Here is a 21,026-nt window from a genome sequence, read left to right on the forward strand (position 1 = left end):
TGCTGATGTGACCCCTAAAACTGCATATGAATCATGTCTTTGAGCTGTTGCCAGGTGAAATATTGTTATTGAAATATATTGTTATGATATATTGAAAAAGTTGAGGTTTTTCTTTGCTTATAGAAATTTGGATATTAATTAATTTCTCTTCTGTCAAAGCAGAACAGCTGAAAAACTGATGAATTTTGGCTTAAGCTAATGTCAAAAGAAATTAACATTTTGCCAAACCATTTCATTTTTAATGTGTCATATTTTACAGGGAGAAGACTTTAGTCATAGAAGCAAAATGAAATTTTTACACAGAAGTAGCCAAAATGATATTTTTCTATTAAAAAAGCAGATAAATTTTGGCCAGGTTTACCATTGAAACCTTTTTATGATTAAATACTTAGTAAATTAATTACTGCCTTGTTAATTAAGAAGGGTCTTCTTGCTTAAGAATAGTGTTTCTTAGTCTCTTTCCTTTTAACCCATTTCTTATGGTTTTTAAATCCATCCAGTATGGGTGGGTTTTTTACCCAAGACAAGAGTTTTCAGATGAATGAGGGCATATTAGCATGGATGAGACTTCATCCTTTATGAGGTGATAAACCAAAGTGTGGACTAATTCACTTCTTTCTGGTACTTCAATCAAAATATTGAGATAAAAATAACATTTTTACAAAGCTATACATTTTTAAGATTATAAAGTGCACTAAGATGTATTTTGAAATGAGATGTGTCTGGCACAAAATTGAAAATTCTTGTGTCTGGAACAGCAAAAGCCATTTTATTTTTCCCATGGAACTTGAGAAATTTGCAGATGGGGTTGGTGAACATGAAGATCCAGAAGATTGCCTGTACTGCAGAAGGTTGAAGAAGGTTGGAAAGGACTTTTGAGGTTCATTTAGTGGGCTTTTCTGCTTAAAGAAGAGTTAACTTTGTTATCAAAGAAATTACTTCCAGTCATGAATTTCAGATCCCTGCTTTCAAGGCAAAAAACAAACAGACAAACAAAACAAATAAAAACCTCAAAACACACACACACACACACACAAAAATTCCTGCTCATAAAAAAAAAATCTTCTGTAAAAACCATTGGTCTAACTTTTTTCTGGGTAGACCCAGTGCTGTGACCTGCTTAAGTAGAAGAGTCCTTTACTGCATCCAAAAGATTCAGTGTTTAACCAAATCTTATAAACCTCAAAGAAATTAATTTACCCAGGGTTGGGGTTTTTATTTGATTGGGTTTGTTTGGTTTTGTTTTACTGCTGCATTATTGCAGTAAATGTGATTATGTAGAAATGGGCACTCTGAAATAAATAGGATGTTTGTTCCATATTTTCTATATTTTAAATGGTAGGATTTTTTTCTATACCAAAGATACCTGCAAATACCTAGAGCAAAATTTACTGGCTATGGAAGTGTGTCTGTCAAGTAAAAAAGGCTGTTCTTCTGTTTTATTGATGTATTAGATTAACACTGGTCAAGCAGATGGGACTCCTGGACTTGACCTTAATGTAGCTGAAGCATGGGAGCTGGGATACACAGGGAAGGGAGTAACCATAGGAATTATGGATGACGGTAAGTGAAGACTTGAGTGCTAATTTAATATTTTAAAGTAGCTTTTCCCATGTAATCAAAGTCAAAAATAAAAAGATTAAAAAGCAATAATGGATGGCTTATAGTGGTGAGACTACCAGCCTCCATAAAGACTTTGAGATCTTGGGCAAAATAGGTTATAAAGACTTCCCTAGGAATACTAAAGCGTGGCTATCCAGGCATTAAAAGTAGTTTGCAATTATCACTCAAATATCTTCCAGGGCACACTCTAATGGCCATTAAGCCAAAGGAGAGATTCCCCTTGACTTCAGTAGGCACTGACTGGGGGACATAATTGCTGTGCAAAAAGTACTTAGGAAAACATTTTCTGGGTTACATTATTCTCAAAGTCATACTTGACAGCTGAAATAATTAAATACTTTCATGCTGAACGTCAGTGAAGACCTGCATATTAAATATATTACTAGTTTGAGGCTAAGCTTGAGGAAGATGAAGCTAAAAGGTACAGTTGAATTCACAGCTGTTTTACACATGGGTTCTTTGCTGGAAGTAGAGGAATTCCATGCAGTCTCTCAACACTCTTTTTTGGGCTAAATTTTGAATGTTTTCCTTTTATAGTGACTGAATAATATTAAACACAAATAACTAAAATGTCTGGATCCACATACGTTTTCTAGGGTCACCTGAGATCTGTCCTCACTTATTTCTGTCCTCATCTGCATACTCCTAAGACAAGGTTTTAAGGAAGTAAGAGTAAACTCAGACATCTGTATATTGATGAGAGATCAGTCTCACATGAGAGATGATCTCTTATGTGGTGCAATGAGAAATAACAGTTTCACTGATCCCACAGAGGCAGGACTTTGCTTTCAGAATGGCTAGACACCACTGTGATGGGGATGATGACAAACTATTTGAGCTGAAGGTCAAATAAAGCTGTTGGCCCATCACATACAGCTTTTAGAGAAGAAGGTAATTTGCCTTACATTCAATTCCAGTAACTCTGGAATAGAGCACCTGAATAACGTGATTCTTCATTGAGCCTTTTGTCATTCATCTACAATTTGGATCATTAAGGCTCTCCACAGATACAAGAGCCTCTTCGTGCAAATCTATTGCTAAGGACCTTACATAGTGGGAGGTAATTGTTTCATCAGAATAACCACGATGAGATTCTCCTCACAAATAAAATTGAGCGATTATTGTTGTGGTGGTTGGAAACACGAGGCAGAGTAAAGATGAAAATGTAACATGGGATTGGTGGTCTTTTCTTCCTGTGGTTTAACTGGATATGGAATAGGTCAGCTGATCCCATCTGAGTGTAGATCTGCTGCTCCTGTTACAACATCCACTGGGATTTCTGTATTTGGCACATGTAGAAAGATACTACACATTAGTATGAGCACATCCTGCACCACTGCCCTATTGCAATCTTCAGTGCACTACCAAGGTGCTGAGCCTATGCTCAAATATTTGCTAAAATGCTCTAATCCAGCATTAAAAGTTCTCTTTCATAAACAGAATCCAAAATGTTTGCCTTTGTGATCTTCCCAAATCTAGTTTAGGTGATTTTCTGTCTACTTAGCTTACAATTTTCAGTATTCAAAAATACTCATTTTTATATCCTGCATTGATCCAGCACTTGCTAATCTTGTTAGTTTTAGTATGCTTTGAGGTGATAGAACCTGTATAAAGAGAAAATGTGATTTAAGCTAATCTTAACAAGTAAATATGACCTAGTCTACAAAACAGGTCAATACATTCTGTCACTAAATTCAAATTTTCAATTGGCACCTGAATTTTGACATAAATAATTGAAAACTCCTAGCTGGGACTGCATCAGGAATGGTACAGGAATGATCAGGAATCAATTTAAAAGTCCACATGGAAAAACTGGAATCTTACTTCTGTTGCATTATTCACTGTGATCATTTTCCTATGGTTGCAAAGGAATCTTGTTTTGTTCTGTGATCATTAGAAAATCGTTTTGGAAACTCTTAACCTTTGGCTTCTGCTCTGTCATTATTTTATTGCAGGAATTGATTATCTGCATCCCGATCTTGCATCAAATTACGTAAGTACACGCCGACCTTTTCTGTTGAAATGTGAATTTTCTTACTGTTAGAGTCCCTCTGCTGCAAAATTTTAAATAATGAGTGGAACGACAGCACAGCTGAACTGCTGATCTTACAGATGATGCATTTCACACTGAAAGAATTGGACAAAAAATGAGACTGCCTGTGCAAGGAATAGGAAGGTGACAAGGCTTTTTGTGGAGGAATGGCAGTGCTGCCTCACATTAAATAAGCTGCAGCTTGCAATGTTGGATTTAGGACAGAAATGAGTAACCTGGGAATTGGCTCTAAGTCCTGCTATTAAGATGCAGAATGCTTCTGTCACTTGGAGGGCCAGAGAGCTGTGGGCTGTGACATGGCAGGTATTATTAGCCTTTGAAACCTCCAGGAAGAGCTTAATTCCTTCAGAAGAGGTGATTGGATCCAGTGCTTCAAAGCATTTGCAGGGCAGGCTGTGTTCTCAGTGCGTGCTGTGTCAATGGATTGTTCCTCAAACCTACCTCAGACCCTGAGACTAGAGGATTTTTAGTTTTCTTACCTCTTCCAGGATATTCCCAACCCCCCACGGACACTAGCACTTCTACCTTTAGGCATCTGCAAAGGCTCCCAGCACCCATGGACTGTGGATTTGCCTTTGCAGTGTGCTGCTCTCACACTGTGCTTGTGGCAATCCAGTGAGCAATGGGCATCAAGAAGCTGTGGGGTAGGGGTTGCAGTGCCTCTGCTTTGGATCTTGCTATTCTCCTGCAATCAGTAGCTCCCTGAGGGAAGCCCAGTCTTCTTCAGCTAAGCAAGGTGGTTTAGCTTGCAATTGCAAGTAAGTGAAAAGAGGAACAAAGGCAACTGGAAATTTTGGTGAAAACATGAACCATTCAGAACAGCTTCAAAATGAGAGTAGGACAATTATTCTTATGCACTTAAATTTGGAAAATAATAACACACAGGATGAAAATCCAGTTGTTGTTGCAAGTAGCAAAGCACATTTGGTAGGGAATAAATGGATATAGAAGTTGCTTACTTTGGACAAGTAGCGAGGGAAATAGCAGAACCACAGAAGTAAAGTGCAGGATAACCAGTTTCACTCCTAGGAGTTGGCTTAATAAGTTGATAGAAGCTAATTAAACTCTGTGCCTTGACTGGAAAGTTCTCTCCAAAGAGCAATAACTCAGTAAGATGTTCCCATAAATTGATACAAATGAGAAGTTTTTAAAAGGCATCTTTTTTCTTGGCAGGAGTTAATGCTTTGTGTCTATGTTCTGGCATATGATCTGGGCAAAATGTATACTCTTTCCTCACTTTTCAGCAGCAGGCATGAGCTCTCTTAATTCTAAAAATATTTTCTGTTTGATGGATAAATATTTATCAGGCTTAGCAGAAAAGTGTTGTTTTCAGAGTGGTAATCATGAGTATTCTGGAAATTAATGGAAAAAGACACAGAGAATGACAATGCACAGCTATGAAGCTAGAAATCAGAAAATCAGAGAGCTGGAGGGAAACCTGAGAGGTTCAGGAAAGAAATATTGGGATGAAAATTGGAGAAGAAATGCTGTCTGGGCATGCAGCCACAAAGCTTTAATGGCAGTCAGGAAAGAATTGTGAGGAGACTGATCTTGAAATGAGAATCTGAGAAGTTTTATGTAGCAATGACTTTGTCCAAGCAAGGAGCAATCCAGTAGTGGAGCAATGATCAGGCTGTGGGAGGACAAAAGGAGTTTTTTGGGCCAGTGCAAATGCAGAATTAGGCTGGGGATGTGCAGGGCAGATCAATAGCCAGGGAGAGGGAGAAGAGACTTGAGGAGCAAGTGGTTGGTAACACAGTCACTAAAAGATTGGTGTAAATCCCATCTGAAAGATCACATTCTTGAAGGAGATACCACCCCAATGCTTTCAAAACAAATACAAGCTGTCACATGAAGTCTAGACTGTCACAGCACTGCAGAAAAAAAAGGAAAACTAAAATAAAATAAAAAAAAGCAGCCTGAGTTTGTCTAGTTCATCTTTATTCCCTAAGGTTCACTTTTAATTCCATGCTGAATGTACCAGAGGACACAGCAAGGAAATGTGCTGATGAATGAGCACATTCTATGCAAGGTAACCAGTAAAAGGGTGAACCTGGTAACCAGTAGGAGTTGTGGGCACCACCTCACACAGAGCCCAGCTGCAGCTGCTGTGTCTGAGAGGTGGCTGGCTGAAGGGCAAGGTTGTCTCCTGCTCCCACTGCTAAAATCTGCCATCTCCTCCCCATCCAAGCATGGCTCAGTGGCTTCAGGGCTTGGTTCACCTGCACTTTGCCTCTCCTCCTCTTGCTACAAGGCTCTGCAGGCCTCCTTCAGTCCTAGGAGCCCCTGCTCTTGACAGCATCTACTGTGTCTCAGAGGTCACGGGGGCCTTTTTTCCCCACAGGTAGTAATTTGGACCTGAGCTAAAGGCAAAGGCTTAAATTCAGCTGGAGGAAAGACTAGTTTGGATGTAAAAATGTAATGAAACAAGTCTCTTATGGCATCAGTTGTTAACGTGCTTCAGGCTGGCATAGCAATTGCAGTCACCTTTGTACAATTACCACACATTTGGTGGTTCATGGAATTTGCAATTTGGGGCAGCTTTCTCTTAAGTTATATTCTTTATTTTTAGGAAATTAAAAGCCTACAGCTTATTTTTCTCAAGTGTGCTAATGCCTGCATGCCCTGGTAGTGTCTGCACATCTTGCTTGGAAAATTAGGAGCAATTAGAAAGTCTCTCAAAGGTGTTTTTTTTTTTTAGCACTTGAGCATTTTCTAGTATAAAGGCTTGGCATTTTACTTGGTTTAATTTGGCTTTTATGTTTTTGACTTGTGCTTTCTTGCATGAATAGTTTAATAGGGGTTAGCACTTAGACAAAATGGAGGGTCAGGGAAGAGAAGGACCTTTTTATGGAAAAAAACATTTGTTTTCTCCTAAAAATTTGTGATCTATGACCTACCATATGGAGTGCACTTCCATCCACATTTTTCTTTGCAGTTTCTGAGCTGTACTGCTTGAATCATCCATTTCTCCTTTCAAGGCACTTTATATACATGGAAAGGAGTGTGCCTGCTTGTGGGCTGCATGGACTGCTCTCCCAGCACTCCCTCCCAGCTTGCTGCAATATAGCTACTTGCTTTTCTGGGATCAGGGGGTTGTGGCAAAGCTGGAATTTTCCATTCTGCACCATGAATGCAGAGAGACTTGTTGTCAAATGATCAATATTTTCTTCCAAGCCTTGGAAACCCTGCAGAGGTTCAGCCTTCAGGAAATTATTCTTTTCCCCACAAAGAGAACGCTTCATTATGAACTGATAATTAAAAAACTGAAGCCTAATATACTCCATGGTTTTCTTTCAACTCGGACTGTACATGCAGAGCCAGCAATTATCAGGACTGACTTCTCCAGGATACAGCATCTGAGTTAGGAAAAAAAAAAAAAAGAAGTAACAAGGGCTGCATACTAGATATGCCTGATAAAAGGGGAATGGCAGCTGGGGGTGTGTGTGTGTGTGTGTGTGCATTATTTTAAAGTGAAACCTACTGTGATTTATTTTTTGTGCCACAAACAGAAACTTAAGCTGATCTCTGTCTCATCTCAGTTTGTATTGAGGTACTTTTATACGTGGCCAGTGTCTGCTGGTGAAGGTCAGTGTAGCTGCATTATCCCATTTACAGCAGCAGGGAGCTGATCATCTCATGTAAGTGGGTTTGTCCCTGATTAGCAGCAGTGAGGAAAATTAGGATCCCACCAAGAGACTCAGGTTAGGAGTAAAAAATTGCTGGTTTCAGTGTCTGAACTCTGCCTGAAGCTGAAAGGGAGAGGGCAAGAGGACAAGACAAAGTAGTCACCTCTGTACCAAAGCCAGAGGTGACCATGGCAATAGGTAGTGATACATGTAAAATGAGAATCATGCTGCAGTTCTTAGTAATGGACAGTAACCTATTCAGATAAGAAAAACAGATTTTGAAGTGTGGGGAATTACACAGATTCAACACGTGCACAAACAAACATGCAGTCATCCTGGCAGCACTTCAGTGCTGTCCTTCCCCCAGCTTTCTGTCTCAGTGGTACAACCAACATGTGTCTTTATGGTACAACCTGATGTTCTGTCTTCCAAGGTCCTTACCAGTTGTTGCTCAAGCTGTACACAGGAAAGGATTTGCTGAGCAAAGAAGGGCCTTATGTATGGAATAAGGGGAGACTTTCTGGAGTTCCCTTGGGATTAACTGAAGTTTTCTGTCATTTCTTATTCAGTTGTGAACAGCAGGTGCTCTTAGGTGTCTTCTCTTTCCACTTTGGCAACATCTCCAAATACAAATTAGTCTCTCTGTCACAACTTTTGGTAACATGTCACCAACTAATTTGATAACAGCTCCCACCACCTTGATGAGAGGCAAATGGAAGCGTATTTTTTAAAATAATTACCACATAAGCAGGGAAATGTTCCAATTCTGCTATGAGTAGCAATTTCCTTTGTTTGCTAGAGAACTAAAAACATTGAATAACCTTTACAGCCATGAAAGAAATAAGAAATAGTACAGGCATTAAATTATACATTGCAATATGTGCAGTGAAGCTTAGGAACAGCATGAAGGACCTTCTTTCTTTTAGAAAGTTTGAGTTGCCTGCATTAGTATGAATTTTGGAGTATGCCTTGGCCTCCCTGCATGCTACCAAAAGGACCAGCAAATTATTCTGGAAGCCCTGAGCCTGATCACAGTGATTTACCACTTTAAATCATCAGTACCTCCACTACACTCACTGTGGCCTATTTTTTGGGGTTTGTAAGTTGACAAAGCTCCATTGACCTCTACTGAACCATGCTGCTTTGACCCTGATGATCTGCCCCATAGAAATCCCAGCTGATGTAATCACCCAAGTCAAACTGAGTTTACATTTAACTGGTGGTGAGAAATACCTTTCCCTTCCAAGCCTGAAATTTGTTGGAAGCCCTCTGAAGGCCCTGAAGTACTCCCAGTGTCTCTGCACTGCCATTAGTATCAGCCCAGAGGATCCAGAGGGAACATAAAACCCAGCCACAGCAGAGTCAAGTTCATACGTCCTTGGCGTCAGGGAATTACTTCAGTTAGTTTTATGAGAGAAGATTCCTACAGTGTGATTTTTCAAGAGGGCCTGAGGCAGTTCCACTGCCATTTCCTTCTGCATTTCAGAGGTTTATTGAGCACGTGCACCTAGACACTTAATTTCAATAAACCTTTACTGCTAATATATCAAAGGTATTTTATGGGCAAACTGCATCCTGACCGTTGTTGTTAGTACCTATTTTTAACTGCAGTGTTGAATGACATAACACATTATCAAAAAATAACAAACAGAATAAACTGTTTCAAATGTTTCAACACTTCACTAACTGGATTTTGGGTTGGTTGGTTTCATTTAATTTTTTGGTATTGCCTTGGAGTTGTTTTTTTTTTCGCTGATAGGTTTTCTAAATTAAACACTAGCACAGCAATTAAAAATTATCAACCAAAACAGGATAAATTCGTAATACGTCTTTTTCCTAATACTGAAAATTCAGTACACACACTGTCCGATGGATGTTGTTAAAATAGGTTCTGACAGAAATTTCATCAAGAAATAGGTGAGACAAAATGAAACCTCTCTTTTGCCAAGGTGTAAGGATGGATCAAGTGTTTCAATGAGAGGCTGACTGATGTCTTAGCAACTGGAACTCATGGGCTTCTGTTGGGCTGTTTATGCTGCTCAAGTGTTTTTCTGGTGTCTAGGGGACTGGTTTTAGCATTTGGAAGATGATCATTCAGAACATGCAAGACAAGGTTTCACTGGCATAAATTAGAAGCTACTGTGAAGAGAATGAAATTCTCTGTTTCAGACTTGGCTAATTTTTCCTGTTAGGGCAGGATCAGCTTCTTACTTCATGAAAGATAAAAATGTTTTGTAATCATGGATGTTATCACAGCTTTCAACTCAATTAAAAAGATGGAACAGCAAAAAGAATTCGAAAACTGTTTCTCCTCTGGTTTATTTCTTGTGGCCAGAGGGCATGGAGAGAGGCTTTTCCTGCAAAGGGGGCTGCAGCTCATGCAGGAGGTGGGATTGCCTTGAGGAGAGATGGTTTGTGTCACATACAGAGCTGTGTTTGCAGCTGAAAACTGGACTTCTCACTACTGAAAGATGTTATGCTAACTGGTTTGTGAAAGCCCTTGATGAGAGATCTGGACCTTGAATGCTTGGCAAGGTCTGGGGCTTGGTGCTTAGAACCCTCTGTACAGCTGGAGCTGGCATTGCTCCACTGATGTTGGCCTCCTAAGTAGAATGCACTGGTTTATACTGGCTAAAAAGCATCCTCAAAGTACAATTCCAAGGGAATCACAAAGATACTTAAGTGTTATATTTGCTTGGGATTATTATCAGAGCAATGAAAGCTGCAGAAAGTTTCCAGCTTTATTTTGTATTAGAACCACCTAAAAAAGATAATCTCCAAGTTAAATGCAAGCCTGTTGTGCACTCAATGTGAGATGGTGCTTTGCAAGATGAAGACCACACATGGTCTGCAGCATTTATTTTTCTGTATAGTCAATGTACTTAATTAATCAGCTGCATACTGAGAAAGTGCAAGGTGGTTAATCACTTTAATCATTAAGCAGTGGTATTAATTTTCACTTAAGGCATCATCTGTGGAAAGTAAATTAAGATTGTTGAAAGGAGAAACGCACAGTGGTGGAAGGGAGCAGATAAGGACATTTCTGCATCAGTTCTGGCTGCTGCTTTTGAAATTGGCTTGTGCTTCTCTCCAGGGTTTCTCAAAGTACATTTTTAGGAAATATTTTCTTCTTTTGTTTGCAGAAGAAAAGTAGAGGAAAGATGTTAGTCCTCACTGTTTGCCATGGAGTGGTCTGGCATTGCTTTGTTTTGGTTTTTTTTTATTACCTTCTTTCCTGCAGACCAGTTAGCTTTTGGAACTGGCCAGAAACCTTCCGTTAGAACAATATTTTTGCTAGTAAAGATGTATGTTTTATAAAATCAGAGTGTCGACAGGAAAATAAAAGTGAAATATTTTTATTTTCAATCAATTAAACTTTATTTCAAATATTTGACTTCTAGAACATGCTGAATTAAAAGAGCAGCAACCAAATCCCACTCTGGGGAATGGTCCACTTCAGAGAATATGGTCCCCTGGAGCCAGTGCACACCACGTAATTTTAAAACCAAGTTCAACAAAGAGAAATTAGAAGCTTCTGTTTCCCCACAGTGAAAATTTTGGCTTGAAAAAGGCAAAAACATTTTTGAAGATTTTTCCCATTTGGAAGCTTTATTTTCTGTTTTTCAAAGAATAGTTATTTTAACTGCTCATACTGTTTAAGACACTAACCAAGTGTTGAAATCCCTGAATATCCATCAGCATTGAAATGGAACTTTAATTAAAATTCATGCTGTAGTTACATTTTGGCTATCCAGGGTATCACCAGGGAGGTCTGAATTAGATGGTGCATGTGGGGAACACTAGTTCCTCAAAAACATTTGTCAAAATTTGGCAGGTGTTAGGGAGAGACTTTCAGGCCCAGTGATGATTTTGGCAAGGGGAGTCTCAAACCCACTGTAAACTAATGGGCATGCAACTATTTTTAAAATGAGAGGTTTGATCAAGCCCTTTGGATAAGCCAGACTTGCAGGAGGCATGAGGAGTCTGCTCTCTTCTGTGAAACCGTAGTAGCCTAACTACAGTAGATAAAGATGCAGATGATCTCCAGTACCTTAAACACCTCTCCTTCACTGTGTCTGTGAATTGGTTTGGTTCATTTGAAAATAATTTGATTTTTTTTCTGTTCTGGTACTTCATCTTGCCATAGTTGTTTGCTTTGCATTGTTGTAAACATTTATGTTCTCCATATTAATATTTTACTTCTCAGTAGCTATGTAGGTGGTTAGGATATTTTTAAACGCCTGCCCTATTTCATATTGCTTTGATTTAAACACGGTATTCTTCATTTCTGTTGCATTCCCAACAGAAGCAATAAGTATAATGAACATCTCTTACAGGGGAATAGAATAGCCGTGTACAATGTCATAAAATATTGGCCTCGTTGAAGTCACTGGTAGTCTTTTCATTAAGTTCAGAGCAATCAGAAATTTGGCAGATCACATATAGAACAGGTTTTTAATGTTTGTTCTACTGTGTATTCCTATTTTTTAATCATCACAGTAAGAGGCCTCCTAGGAAGAGGCCTGAGGATTTGAAGCTCCTCAGATTCAGTGGAGCAGATAAGTCTCCCAAGAGCTGCCTGGGATAACATATTTTCCTGTGGAACAGAAGCTTGAATCTGATGAAACTTCAGCCACTTCCAGTGCTGTGTAGCTGTTTGGTGAAAGTTAAGTGGATGTGGCAGTGCAGACTTCAGTCACACATTCCCTGTGCTGTCCTTACTCATAAGCTTTGATGTAGATTGGGGATCGTTGGAAATGTTCTTCAGGCAGGTTGTGGTCTGGATTTTATTAAAGGTGATGAATTTCTATTTGAATATGTATAAAGGAGGGCACAGACGCTGTGCTCTGTTCAAGGACTTCATAATTTCAATTCTAGCATGTATTTTTTATAATTACTTCTTGTGAGAAGCTAAATCACTTTGATTCAGTAGCCCTTAACTCAGTTGCAGAATTAGTCAACAGTGATACTATATATGGCTGATGTAATTGTCACTCTTTTAGTCAGCTAATGATGTCTGGGACACTTCCTAAATTTACATGTCCTGTATAAATCGCATTAATATGAAAATATTAGCTAGGCTCAAATATACTAATCTTTAAGAGAAGAGCCTGGAATGATTATGTACTGTTTAAGAGCAGGAAGGCTTGCAAAATTTGATATGCATAGATTAGCATGAGAATGTCTGTTCGTGAGACCTCACCTTTTCTCCCTGAAATCTGGGATTTAGCTGTCCATTGGTTTTGCTGATTCCACATGGAATAAACAATGCAAACTTTTTAATTAATGCAAAAGCATATAAATCAGTCCAATAAAGTTCCTGAGAAACGTCTTGACAGATATTAGTCACAGTGTTAATACTCCCCTGGGATGCTCTCAAACTGTTCTAATAAGGTCAGCATGCAACTGGAATAAAACAGAATAGTTCTCCAAGACCTTTTAACTCTAAGTCATGTAAATCAGCCCGTACTTGGGTTTTTTTTTTGTGATGAAAGAAATGTAGATAGTAGTTTGTGTTATCGTTCTTGAGTCTCCTTGAATTTTTCACCTCCTTTTGATTCACCTGTGACGTTACTTGTGCATCTTCCATGTTCATAGCTTGGTGTAATCTGTTAAAGTGATCATCCACAATATCCTGCCAAGTTTGTTTTACAAGTGATGTTTTAACCAGATGTCCAGTATTTCTGCACTTTGCTGTGAGCATTGCTGATAACTGATAATTTTTTGATGACTGACTGCTATGCCTTTGAGATCACAGAGTGTGATGTGTGGCCTGCTAGCCACACACAGCAGCAGGGAAGTGTTTGCCGTCACAGCACAAGTGGCTGCTCTTCACCTAGACCATGTCCTGCTAAATGACTGGATTAGAATGACTGCTGACTATGTACTGCAAACTCTGAGCTATGGTTTTTATTACACTGATGGAAAAAATTGTCCCTTATCCATCACGTGCCACTTACAATACCTTTTGCTGTGTGGGATCTGAATCCTGCCTGGTGTGTTTGGTGGAAGAGCCTGTGGAAGATTTTGGTAGGATTTTGATGAGGCTTGTTGAGAGGAGCAAGAGGGCTTAGCTCCCCTTCTTTTACAGCTCATCCCTCCAAGAGGCTGTAAGTGCTGGCTGCCATCAGAACACTGCAAACACAACCTTAACTGCAGCTCAGCACTCAAAACATATTTGATGTGCTGACAAACTTGTCAGTTATTTCATGCAGGGAAGTAACTGAGAATAATGAACCTGAACCTCATTTCTCTGCTGCCAGCTTTATACCACTACTACTCTCTCAACTTCAGTAGGTCACAATCACAATGCACAATCAAAGTATCTGAAGGGGGGAAAAGTCCATGTGTTGTAAAGGGAACACGGGCCAGATTTTTAATAAAATGAAATACTAAGGCTCGATGAAATGTGTTCACAGTATTTACCAGTAAAAATCATTGCACAATTTGTATTTGCTATTTTGATAAAATAATCCAAAGTCCTATATATCTCTAGCCACTCAGATGCCAATTTTATTTCTTTTATTCCCCCTTCAATTAAAGAAATCAAGTTCATTCCATAGTGTGAAGCTTTAAAGCTTTAAATTTACCACTTACCCTGAAAATCTTTAACAGTAAGTAGTTTCTTAATTTATTTTTCTTTTCCTAATTCAATTGTCTTAGCAATATGCCTCCCTGTGAACAGTCAGTACCTCATCAGTATGTGGTAGGAATACCTTAAAGCTTCTTGTGCACCCCCTCTGGAAATGAAGGAATGTTTGGCTGAGCAGAAATAGGTTTCATTTTTTTTGGTAGGTTAACTTCCTTTTGCCTTCAGAGCTCTGGCTCTAAGTAATTAACAACTGGTGATGTGCTTCAGGTTTCTTTCCCACCAACCTGAAAACTGTGGAGCAATCACTTTATTATAAGCAGAAGTTCCTTTGGCTGCTTGCTTTTTAATAAAGCCTCACGCCTGCCTCAATTTCTTACACTTGTTCTTATGTCAGGTGAAATGCAGAAGAGATGAAATGGAGGGTATTTCAATAAGCTGGTTTTATCTAAAAAGCTTTTTTAGGAAAAAAGAAAATAATTTTCCATGTAGAAGTTCTGCCCAGCCTAGATTTTCTCTGAGTCTTTGTGATTCTCTTTTTTTTTTTTTTTTGTTTGTCCTATTTGACTATATATTTCTTAGTCAAGCATGAGCAAAGAGCTGCAGAAAGATGGCATTTACCTGGATGTGTTTGGACTTTCATTTGGGTAACTGGGTAAACATTAAACAGTCTTGGCACCTAAGAATGGAGTCGATCATTTCTTCTGTTCTCTGAAGCTTGAAAAAGTTTGTGCTTAGATCTGTATGCTGTGCAGCACTGCTGTACTTCCCAGGTGCTTTATCCCCACAGGAGATGAAGAGTTTGTGTAGCCACAGCCTTTCTTTTTGGAGATGCTCTCATGCTGAAGAGCACCAGCCCTCAATGTAGCTCATGGTGGTTTTCTGATTTTGTCAGCAGGGTGAAGTGGGAAGGAAATTAGTGGGGAAAAAAGGAAAATAAGAGGTCATGTGACATTGTAGTGATCTGTAGAGAGGCTCATCAGTTACTTGACAAAGGAAATCTGTTTAATGTAGAAAAAGAACATAAGATGATCTCAGTGAAGCTATTTTTCTTCATAGCTGTAACTTTTAAAATAATGCTACCTTAATGATGATAAATATAAATATTTACACGAAATTTCATGGTGTTTTTTTTTCTACTGCATTTTTTGTTTGTTTTAAAACCTGAGCAGTGAAAAAGCTTCACCTTTGTAAAATAAGAAGTTACATCGGAGGTGGGACAGCCAACATGTCTTCCTATAAATTATAACAACTGGATTATTAGAAATGCTGCTGCTCATTATTTAAATTATTTTTACTGTTCTAAATTAAGCTGTAGTCACCTGTTGTTTGTAGTCAGTTTATCACTTTTGGCTGTAATTCCACTAGTTTTTCTTTTTTTCTTAATCTCAGATGATGGACGGCTGTTGAGGAGATTGAAGTAAGAGCCTTTCCACTGAGATCTGACAATGAAATTGCCATTGTGTTGTGCTCTGGACTTGCTCGTTCTGTGGCCAAGCCCAGCCTCTAGTGAATAGCTGAACTTGGAATACCAGGAGAGCCTAGGGGCACCTCGGGCATTATTCAGGACCCAGCACACTTCTCTATTCCATCCATTTCAAGTGATGCTCTGACGTATTATTTGGTGACTATTTTGGAAAGGAGGTGGCAGAAAAGTGTGCTGCTGTCTTATTAATTTTTTAAGGATCTAGCTGGTGATGTCTGGCTGAGTATTTTATTTTTTTTTGATGTCCCTGTAAGAACTGAGTAAAAGGCTTATTTTGCTGGAGGTAGATAACAGTATTCACTGACAGTGAATTTGCTCTTTAAGGTTAATATTTTTTAACACAGCCCATTAGTTTGTGGATATATTCTTGGTGTTGACAAGGTCTTGAACGCAGCTCTGAATTTGCTGGATAGTAATACAGAACATGTAAATTAATTCATGTAGAGATAGAGCTGTTTAAGGAGTTGCAGGGTTTTTTCACTTCCATTTAAAAAAACACCACAACCCAACTGAAAAAACAGAGCAATGTGCTTCCCATGGCAGAGAGAAGTTACTATATGACTACTGACTTAGCAACAGTGCCTCTGCTTTTCATTAATGACCTTTAAGCCTTACAGCACCTCTCCTAGGCAAAATATCATGTTGCCTCCTGGTGAGCACATTCCATTTTCTTAAGCTTGTGTGTACAAAACTGCATTTCATTTTTTCCCCCCACATGACATTTGCTGTTATTTTAGCACAGTTACTCCAAGATGTTTTATGTTGTAATTTGAGCCCAGGGGTTTGCTCGCTCTTTGGATCAGTAAAGAAATCAAACAAGCAAAAGGTATCTTTCTGCTTCAGATCTCCAAGGATTTGCAGTTGCCTGAAGAGGGTAAGACCAGATGCTACCTGTGTTAAAAATGTTTCTCATCTTTTAAGAGATACTAATCTCTGGGCTAAATTCACCAATACCATCATGGATAGAGCCACTGTGACCAGGGGGACATGTCTTTAATTGTTTGTCTCCTGGACTAGCATGTGAGCGTAGGCACATTTCTTGAGTTATGGAGAAGAAGAGATGTTTATGTGAATTACACTTCAGAGGCTTGCTGCATTATTCAAGGTACATAATTTTATTACAGATCTGAGCAACACATGGGACAAGTGGTTTATTGTTATTGTTGTATTTTACATAATGAATGTTTTACACAGAAGTTTTTACTGTGTGTGTTTTTAAAAGTACAGGATGATTCTTTGGAAAATGCCACTCTAAGCTTATTTTTAAGAAAAGCAGAATTTTATACACAGCAAAAGTATAATCTGTATTCAAGACCAGGTTGGATGGGGCCTGGCGTAACCTGGTCTGATGGGAGATGTAAAAAATACAATACCATTCCTCTGTAATAGCATTTTTATTATATAGTAAAGATTATTTAGAAATAACTGTGTATGGATACTGACTGATAAACATGAGGTTCAAATTGCTTTGTAACAATAGTGGGTTTGATAAAGAACATGAGAGGTAGAAGTTCTAACAAACACTGAACTAGGTGGCCAGTGTTAAGGCTAAACTGCAATCTATGATTAGTGCCTAAGATTGCTGGCTTGAGATTATCCTGGACAAGAAGGCCAGGCAACTACCTTAGATATTGAAAACCAAATATTAGATACTTCAAGTCTAAGAGAAGTAATTGGCAGTAGACTGGTTTGGCATTAGAACTAGAAACTGAATCATGTGACCTGAAAAGCAAAATGTTTCCATTTCAGCATGCTGTTGCAGATCCTCATTTGCACTGATTTTCTTTGACACCTCCCAGGTTCCTACCCTGATTATTGCACCGTGTTAGCAATAAATTCCCTCTTGCTACCTGCTGGGGAGTCCAGCCTGTGGAGGAGAATGGCAGACCACAGATTTTTAATATTCACTTCTCAAAACAAAAGATGAAATATTTCAGCTATCCACTGAAGCAATTCCCTTTTTGGTCCAGTGTTGAAACCGATTTAATTTGTCAGTGGTTTATGCTTTAAAAACAAAAAAAAATAAAAAAATTAAAAGGTTGAGGCTTAGATATTTGTAGATTCGATCTTTCTATGAGGAACTTGAAGCAGTCCATTTGTACTTGTCGCTGCTGTTTCATTACCCATTCCACTGCTTCCAGAGTGTAGGCGGAATATTCCTTCACGAAGCTGAAACTCACTGTCTTTTCTCAAAGACCCTAATGAAGATAAATTGTGCAGTCAGCAGTTGTTTTCTTTCCAAGAATTCTTCTTAATTTTACACTTTGTGGATGGTTCCTGCTAGATTAGATGTACTTTTTCCTTTGAGTGCAGTGATCCAAAATCAAGCAAGTGGAAGCTGCAGGATGTGGAAGGGTGCTGCAGAACTTTGTTTATATATATACCTAAAGCAACCTTTCCATAAGCTGGCACTTGGTTACGTGGGTCATACAGCAGAGCTGCAGTCTGCTGGAGGGTGGCTGAATCATTCGTGCTGGAATCCCTTTGCCTGTCACTGCTCTGGACACGAGAGGTACATCTGCACAGCTAGAAGGGCTGTTCCATCCATAATTCTTTGCACAGGGGAATTCTAGAGTCAAGAGCAGTTGATAGCTACCAAGAGGTGCTTGCATGTCTGATGATGGCCTGAAAAATCAGCCTCACCAGACCCCCTTTGAGCTTAGGGTCTATATAAGTAGGACTGCATTTCTTCCAGATGGGGGAAAAAAACACAGCTGACCTATGACTGAGGTTAAATTCCACCTGTATAGTATTTTTAGAGAAAACAAAAGTTCTGACTGAATAAGAATCTGGCAATATATTGAACTAATTACATTTAGTACTGAGTTAGACTACACCTACCTGAAAGAGAAGCTCTGGAAATCCCTGGAGCTAAGCTTAGTTATTTGCATTCTGCATAGTTTCCAGGCCATGTCTAGTCCAAGGCAGAAGTTGAGAAGCTTTCTTTGTGACTGAAATGCATTTCTCTCCAAAGGTTGCCAAGCTAGACTCTGAGCAAGTATGTTTTATCTGGTAATTAAATGTCTTGGAGAGAGTCATCATTTCTATTTTGACCTTACCATAGGATGTGGTTCTCCAGTTTGTCCTGCTAGAAGTGGATATGACAGTCATTAATGAAGAACATGTCTGGATGTCCTGTTGACAAGCTCATTTCTTTTTATGGCCATGAAACGTGGATGAGACCTGGCCTCTTGCACAAATCCTTGTCCTGGACACTGCAGAATCCAAACTTGGTTTAGACAGGCTGTATGTGCTGCATGGCTTTTGCCAGGCACACTGGGTGGGGCTCAAAGTCTTCTAGGTCAGGTTCCTGCCTCCAACAGCAGCCAGTAATGGATTGCATGGGTAGCAGTAGGGTCACCACGTCAGAGACTGTGTGGTAACTACCTGATTCTGGCCTCCCAGCTTCTAGCCTTCACTCTTTTATGAACTAATGGAGATGGAGGATGCAAAACATCTAATACTCCTTCCAGATTTATCTTCTGTTAATTTGTCTAACCACTTTTTGATTTAATTCAGGCTTTTAACCTCTGTATTGCTAGGGGGTAATGAATTTTGTAACTCATTACGTGTTTTGTGGAAAAGTACTTCTTGTTTTCTTCTGCTTCTAAATCTCCCCTCTGGTAATTTCTGTGGATTCCCGCTAGTTCCTGTGTTATGAAATGTAGTAAATAACAACTCCCTGTCCACCTTCTCTGTGCTATTCACGATTTATACACCACCATCAAGTTCTCCTCCTTTCTCTGGCTGAAGTCATGTTCTGTTTACCCTTAGCTCATACAAATCTGTGCCATTCAAAGTGCTGCATAAGCAGTCATGGTCATTAAAAGAAGTAAATTAAACATGCACCTGGGCACAGAGACTTAGAAGCACTGAGAATTTTGTGGCTGTAAGTGACATATTGGAAAGCATCTTCAGGCTGAAGATCAGGGCTTTAGTTTAGAGATGCAGAGCTAAGGATACTCACAGAGGGATTCAGCTGTGTCTGAGCAGCATCAAGCTGTGTGATAGACGTTCTGCAAAGCTCTGCTCCAGTCAAAGGCTGCAAAATATTTATAGTCCATGCTAAATATAAGCAACCAGGCTTTCTGATATGGTCAGCCAAAAAAATTCACTGTATGATAACTTGAAAGGTACTTTAGTTTTACCCTCCAAGGATCAAGGGCAATGTTGTCCTTGTTTCATTCTGGCACAAGTTTTGGGGACATAGGGGATTTGAATACAAAACCCAAAGACTTTGGTTCTGCCAATGGACTATCTATTCCTGTAGCCCAGGGATTGAGAATCTGCTGAAGGGGAATGTTTTTAGGAGCAAAGCAACTTGTACACGAGCTTCAAATTATCCTCAATAGCATGCTTAGCCAAATCTTAAAAAGAATACAAGTACACATTAATTAAGAATTAACATAATTCTATTCCTTGAGTATGGGGTTTATTAAAACATAAACTCTGTGAACATACACTTGAGAGGAAGCTTCTAAATATTTTTAAAAGCTTAATTTTCAGTCACCCTTTATTTATTTTTTCATTAAGAGAGAAGAAAGGAGATGATAGTTGACTTCCTGAAACTTTCCATTTACTTCTCAGATATAGCATCAAAAAGTTGCTGAGTGTCCTTAACTCTGCTGATAGGGCAAAATCAGGAATGATTTAGATTCATATGAAAAGCAGAGACATGGGATGAGATTTTCAAAAGCGCCTGAAAAAGCCACGTTTGTGAAGCTGCTCAGACAACTGAAGGACCAAGAAAGTATGCAAAGGAATTTTCAGGCATATATGCTGTCCGTTAATGGAGTTTTCACATTTGAATGTTAGGAAATTTACATTCTTAGGCATTGAAATGCTTTTAGAAATCTGACTGCTTGTTGTAGTACCACAAATCTAATTCTAAATTGAATACCCAAGCATCTGAACACTTCCACCACTGTTTGGAAAACAGAATTTAACTTTTGCCCTGCCACACCAAGGAGTGTAACGCCAAAATACCCATGTCAGTGTTGGTGAACAGTCCCTCAGTAGTAACCTGAGCTCTCACACCCCACCTCACAATTAGCCATATTGCTTGAAAATACTAATGTTCCATAGGAGGCTTTGCACTCCAGAAATCTTTCCTCAGGCTTGCTGGTGTGGGAAATGGCACAGCACAACTGGGACCAGTTTGAGTCCAGATGCACCTTGCAAAATGAAGAGGACAGAGTTGCTGATGGTTCTCAGCTCCCCCTCCACTTTGTGTCCCACTTTCCCCTGCATATCTGTTTTTCTGCTGACTTACTGAGCATCTTTGTGTTTTGCAGAATGCCCAAGCCAGCTACGACTTCAGCAGTAATGATCCCTACCCCTACCCTCGCTACACAGATGACTGGTTTAACAGGTAAATGGGTTTTGATCAGCCTGCTCTTCACTTTGGTTTGCTTAAGAAATTATAAGTAGTTGCTGGTATTTGTGGAATGCCTGTTTTCTGCTAAATTCAATGATTGCCAGAACAGAAGCTGCAGTCTCACTGCTGCTTGAAAATCAGAGGTTACTTATGACTTCTTTTATTAGATAACCTCTAAATAGCACTGAACAACCATTTTATAGTTTATAAATGAAGTTTCTGCTTCAGAAGAGTATATATTTAGGTTGTTTGAATGGATGGTAGCCACA

General features: G+C 39.1%; 1 protein-coding gene across 1 annotated transcript in view; it reads left to right on the plus strand.

The window, feature by feature from the left end:
- The window catches only part of PCSK2 (proprotein convertase subtilisin/kexin type 2), a gene marked incomplete at its 5' end in the record, with an annotated part of 80,377 nt that overhangs the window by 27,721 nt on the left and 31,630 nt on the right, over positions 1-21,026 (plus strand). The window contains 3 exons of the mRNA XM_008948510.1: positions 1,455-1,563; positions 3,579-3,616; positions 20,675-20,751. Of these exons, the coding sequence (XP_008946758.1) occupies positions 1,455-1,563; positions 3,579-3,616; positions 20,675-20,751 (224 nt within the window). The remainder of the gene's footprint in view (positions 1-1,454; positions 1,564-3,578; positions 3,617-20,674; positions 20,752-21,026) is intronic.

This window comes from Merops nubicus, unplaced genomic scaffold (assembly GCF_000691845.1).
Source record: "Merops nubicus isolate BGI_N331 unplaced genomic scaffold, ASM69184v1 scaffold2741, whole genome shotgun sequence".
Lineage (NCBI taxonomy): Eukaryota > Metazoa > Chordata > Aves > Coraciiformes > Meropidae > Merops > Merops nubicus.